At 42.7% G+C, this 6,000-nt stretch overlaps 1 protein-coding gene across 1 annotated transcript in view; it reads right to left on the minus strand.

Annotated features, from left to right (window-relative positions):
* LOC146854149 (hemagglutinin/amebocyte aggregation factor-like) overlaps positions 1 to 3,771 on the minus strand; it is a 74,577-nt gene extending 70,806 nt beyond the window's left edge. The window contains exons 1-2 of the mRNA XM_085650517.1: positions 3,587 to 3,771; positions 2,338 to 2,490 (exon numbers count right to left, since the gene is read on the minus strand). Of these exons, the coding sequence (XP_085506643.1) occupies positions 2,338 to 2,490; positions 3,587 to 3,762 (329 nt within the window). The 5' untranslated portion in view covers positions 3,763 to 3,771. The remainder of the gene's footprint in view (positions 1 to 2,337; positions 2,491 to 3,586) is intronic.
* Between the last annotated feature and the right edge of the window lie 2,229 nt (positions 3,772 to 6,000).

Genomic DNA, 6,000 nt, shown 5'->3' on the forward strand with positions numbered 1-6,000 from the left:
GTAGTTGGAGGCCTGAGAAGTCACTAGTCTGCACTTCCAAATCCCGCTTACTAAATCTCTCGCCAGGGCAGCGCTAAAGCGCTGGTTCAAGCGAGACCTAAAAAGCAAACCACGTGTGTTCTTGAAATACTGGTTTCACTTAAACCCTAAATAAGTTGCTGATGGTAACATCCCCAATGTCTAAGGCATAATAGTAATTGTCTTGTATGTAATGAAAAACTGCTAATAAAACTGTTTAAAAAAAAAAAAACCTAAATAAGTTCTTGTCAACATTCCCTGGCAGATCAGCAAGCAGAGGCTTATTGTGCAGCATACTAAGTAAATAGTTGCCTAATACACATAGATCGCACGAGCTCTGAGAGAACGGGAACGCGGTAAAACTGACAAGAGGGATGCATATTACATCCCGCTCTGCCAAAAGGTTAAGCAGAGATGATTGCAGCCATGTTATTTAGTAAATAATTGGCTCATGCAGGTTCCGTCCTGCCTGCAGCTTGTTAAATAAATAAACAATGGTGAGAAAGACAACACAGGAAGGAGCAGGAGAGACACAACGATGAAAGCACGATGCAAGGACGGGTAACCAGAGATGATTATCCGCCACGTTGTTTATTAAATAATAGCCTTATACACGGTCCCTCCTGCCTGCATCCTGTTAAATAAACAAAGATGAGGAAGGTGAAACGGGATGGGGCAGGAGAGATGCAACAATTGGTGCAAGATGGAAAAACAGGGAAAAATACCTTCTCTTCGTCCGTCTGCGAGAGCTGTTTTCTAAGGCACTTATAAGAGGCGAAACCTCCACGTTCACCGTAGAGCATGCGAGGAACCGTATCCAGCTAGGGTGACTTGGCGCGCATGGAGCACGACAACACGATGGGGACAACGGCCGTTCCTGCCCGCAGCCTGTTAAATAAACAATGACGAGGAAGGCTAAATGGGATGGGGCAGGAGAGACGCAACAATTGGTGCAAGATAAGAAAGCAGGAAAAGAATAAATAAATAAAAAATACCGTCTCTTAGACCAGATGCGAGCGCCGTTTTCTATCAGACTGATATGAGGAAAAACCTCCACGTTCACCGTTGAGCCTGTGAGGAACAGCATGTAGCTAGGGTGACGGCGTGCATGGAGCACGACAACGCAATGGGGACATTATAGAGTTTGAAAGCTACATAACCAAAACAGTAATACTGATATGAGGAGAAATGTTCACGTAGAGTGTGCAACAAACATGATGCAGCTTGGGGGACTTTGCGGGCGCCCAGCACGACAACGCAACGGGACTTTATAAATAGCTTTTGAAGGCTAAATAACCAATGCCATGCTAGGTGTTGTGGTGGCAAAGTGAAACAAGTAGTCCCTAAATGAATAGATAACAGCCAGCAGCGGAACTAGACTGTAGTTGGTCGGTGCTACTTCCTGCAAAATGGAGGCAAAACGGAAGTGACGTATTGGATCAAAAGCCAACCATATGCCAGATAAGAAGACCAATAAAGAATCAACCATTGGCAAGCAACAGGAGAAATTAACCTCCATATTGTGTTTACTATAGGTCTTGCGACAGCGCATGCGCTGTCTATACGAGACTCGAAAAACAATTGTCCAGTGTTGGCCAGCAAAACCTAACAAATTGCAGGCAGAAATCAAGTTATAGGAGGTACAGCATGAATTGGGTATAAACACTGACATTGTAATGAGAAGTGACAGAATGGAACCCCAAAGGAACTCTAGGATAGGATAGCTGAATTGGCCCACAAGGGGTATTTGGGGAGGAGCATCACAAATTTCAAGGTCAGGGCTACCTATTGGTTCCCAGTTATGGACAGTATAGTGGAAAACAAGGTCAAGGAGTGTGCAATGAGTGATAAGAACAAACATTCAAGAAGGACACCATTGTCCCAGGTGGAAGCACCCCTCAGACCATGGGACAAACGTGCCCTAGATATATTTGGTCCATTTAAACACTACATGTGGGCAGGAAAATCTGTGCTCATGCTAGTGGGTTACCAGTTTTAAACAATATCACCACACATGATCTCATTGAACTCCAGAAAGACACATTTATGATGGATGGTATACCTTGCACCCTTATTACAGATAATGGGGTACAAGTTACTTTAGATGAAATGAAAGAGTTCCTCACTATGATGCCCATACAACATTTTAAAACAGCCTTGTATTGTCCCAGGGTCAATGGGTTAGTGGAGCGTGTAAATGGAATGATCAAATAATGTATTCAGCGTGCTTATATCACCAACGAATCTGCAGACTAAAAAATGTTATGGTCGTAACAACAGCAAGAACAAAATGCTGAATCTGATGAAGCGAAGACTTACTCTTTGTGGTTTTCGTGGTAACTAGAGACTCCCACAATGTATCTTCCATTGGGCACTTGCCATCTCATATATGCAGCAAAGTCATTGACATAATCAGTCCACTGGCAATCATGGTCTATGTTAGAGTTCTGAGAGCAGCAGTAAATCTTCCACCTAAGAAACAATGTGGCAAAAGATGTGAACTGTGGCAGGGAAGTATTTGGGAATGTTGACGCTTGGCAAGGGGTCATGGTAAGGGGCGAGAAGACGTAGTGGAGGATACTTAAAAGCAGCGAAAAGAAAAAAGTGCGACAGAGCTAAGCAGATTAATTAACAATAGATTAAGCGCCTGATTTAGATTTCGGCGGATGGGTTACTCTGTCACAACTGTGACAGGTATCCGGTTTGCCGAAATATAAATCCCATTATATCCTATGAGAAATATTTTTCGGCGGACGGGATATCCATCATCGTTGTGAAGGAGTAACTCGTCTGCCGAAATCTAAATCAGGACCTAAGTGATACATTTAGAGAATGATGTCAGAAGCGTTTGGAGTACAGCCAACCGAAAGACTGATCTTATTTTGTGAGGAATGATAGGGACTAAACATTACATTAGAGATATTGTTGGAGTTATAGACAAAGATTTGTGCTGGAAACTTAATATCAATAGCAGTAATTTTGAGAGAAAATGGAGTATAAATGCAAGATTATCCGACAACCAATAAGTTTATTCGAGTTTTCATTTATTCCATCATCAGAAACCCATGTACTAGATTGGTTGGTCTAGGTTTAGACAGGAATCTGGCATCGCTGCTGGAGTGTTCTCTGCAACGGGAGAGTGGGAATGGATGAGCCTGGGCGGGCAAGCAAAGATGGGTTTTGTGTAGTGCTGTGTCACAGAGGATAGTTGTGTTTTATGTGGCTGTGGATTAGTAGGAATAAGCATGTTTGTTGTGGTAAGGCTTTTAAAGAAGAGGAGAGACGTTTAGTGTGCCTTTTGGTTAGTGTGGGTCCATAGCTGTCAGTTGGTGGCAATGGTTTGATGCTGAGTGCTAATGGTGTATGTGAATAGTGAGTTTCACATGGCAGTAGTTTTATGCTTGGTTTGGAATGGTAATGGTCAGTGGAACAGTTTGTTTAAACAGTGGCTGTCATTGTTAATATGTTTTATGTGGCAGTAGATTGGTGGCTGTGGTTTGATGCAACAATTGTTATCATAGCTAGGTTGCCTACCAGCAGTTGCTTTCTAATCTTTGGGTGGCATTACCTCCTGTCCTCATACCAGTTGTCTTGATAGCTATCAAAGCCACTGATGGCGGATCCAAAAGGACACGAGTAGGTGAGCTCCTTATCAAACTCGTTAACATAGGGACTCCATTGACATGATGGTGTTGCACTGAATGTTTTCTTGCAGGTGAAATCCCACACGCGGTCCTTATGCATACCGTGATGATCCCTATAAAGAAAATTAAACCGTGGTCAATTTCAAGCTCCTGTTTGACAGTAGCTACTAATAACATGTGACTATGGTATGAGAGTGAAACATTTGTAAATCACTACTATTCTGTGACTGTGCACTGTGCAAGGTTTCCTATTGAGGTGGCGCTCATTACAGTGAACAGATATTTAAGTGCATAATTTAGGAGTGTACTAATAAACACACTTAAAAATGTATTAAACTAAGTTAACATTTCATGGTATATGTATATGGCTAGATGTAGGGCCTCCTGTTGGTCCTACCAGGTTATCTGGTTGGGCCAGTCCACCTATGTAAATCAAAATGTCCCAAATGTAACAGTTATTGTGTGCAGTTATGTGTGGTAACATAACAATTGAAAAATAAATTATCTACTGTATACAGTGCTCAATAGAGTCTGGGGGTGAGGGGGTCTATGTGTAGATTTCTCCCAACTAGTGTGTTTTGGTTACAGCCATGTCCTTGCATTTATTCTAGGGACACAGGTGCATGTTACCAGGTACTCATAGTGGCCTTTCCTAGTCTTACTAGCCTGCTGTCTCACTAATGTAGTCATAGAGAGGCAAGGTGGCGGGTCTCTGCCCTTTGGAATGAAAAAGTGGTATGGTTATGCTGTGAGGTCCAATTTACGAAATGATTGGACTGCATGGTATAACCACACCAAAATGACGTAGATTTGCAGAATGGCACTACTGATCTGCCAATGTTGATGTCATCAGTTTATCGTCGCTATAGTAGACCTGTACCCCAAGGTATTTAACTACCTTCATTTCCCATTTGAATGGGGATGCTTATAAACGCTTGCATTCTTTATCCCTAACCAGGCCTTCTCCTAGGCCCAATAGGTAGAGCCAGAATTTCTCCCAGTTCACTCACTGGTCTGCTATATTACCAAATTCTGATAAGGTATCCATGACACCCTAAGATCCCTTCGCAATTTTACAGATATGGTAAACTGTAATCTGCATACAATTATATCATGTGGTATTGGTTTCCAGTGGCATTCCCCAGCTTGAACCCTTGATCCGAAAAAGGCATACTTGGGGCTCCATAGCCATGGAAAACAATATAGGAGAGAGTGGACACCCCTGCCTTGTGGTCCTGTTCACTGACCATTGATTAGATGTTGCATGCCCGGGTTAGAATCTCAGTACCCAGTCCCATTCTTCCCAAAACTACCAATGGCCTTCTCTGTGCTTGATTACACCACCATTGGCCTTGACCCTTCCCTGGAGGCCACATCCATGATATGAAATAACTGCTGTAGATTTCAAAATGTGCTGCAACCAGGTACAACACTATTTTGGTTGTGATGTATTAGTGTAGGGAGCAATGGCAACAATCTTTTGGCTAGTACTTCCCCTAATTTGTTTATTAAATTGTGCATGTGTTAAGAACTGTATGATTTAACAGCCTCTGTTTTACAGCCAGGTTATAACAGCATCTCTATAATTGCCTCCCTAGTGCATTAGGGTGCTCTCTGTTCTACGAACTCATATATAATGAGACGATCGACAAGCTATGTATGATATGTGGCATAACATTCCACAGGGAGTCCATCAGAGCGGGTTTTACCTCTGGCAAGCTGATCCAGAGCTGCCACAGTGGGTAGCAAGGGTTCATCTACAACTTCCTGCTGTTGTAGTGTTAATGGAAGGTATCATCATTCAGTGAAGATACATCAGGCTTGGAGGCCAGGGTTTTCTCTGGTTTCTGCAGTAGGGTGATAGTTGCATCTTCCATACTAGGAGTTTCTCTGCATGCTTCGCCGAAGGAGTTACACATCTCCAAAAGAGGCTTCAAATAGTACAGGAGCAGATTTCTTGTAGCACCCTGCAGTGACTCATTCCAGTCTAGGGCCATTCCCCATTTGAAGGTACTTGATTATCAGACATTCAAGCCTGTCTCCACCTTCTGCCGCTACGCTTGGCAAGGTAACCATGCCCAGGTAGGAATTCCTAAACTCTCACCCACACCACTCTGTTTCATACAGATGCTGGTAAGATTCTCAAAAAAACATATTTTTTCCTTTTTTTGTAGTAATATGGTGTCCCTTTGACCCGCAGATGTTTGTGATGTATATACATAGCCATGCACATGATTGTGCTGGTTAGTAGAGTTCCTTTTGTGTTTCCTTCCCCATAATATTTAAGATTCAAACAATTGAGTGCTTATTCTGCCTTACTCTCCATTCGTTTTCTCTG

This window comes from Triturus cristatus, chromosome 4_1 (genome assembly GCF_964204655.1).
Source record: "Triturus cristatus chromosome 4_1, aTriCri1.1, whole genome shotgun sequence".
NCBI classification, from domain to species: domain Eukaryota; kingdom Metazoa; phylum Chordata; class Amphibia; order Caudata; family Salamandridae; genus Triturus; species Triturus cristatus.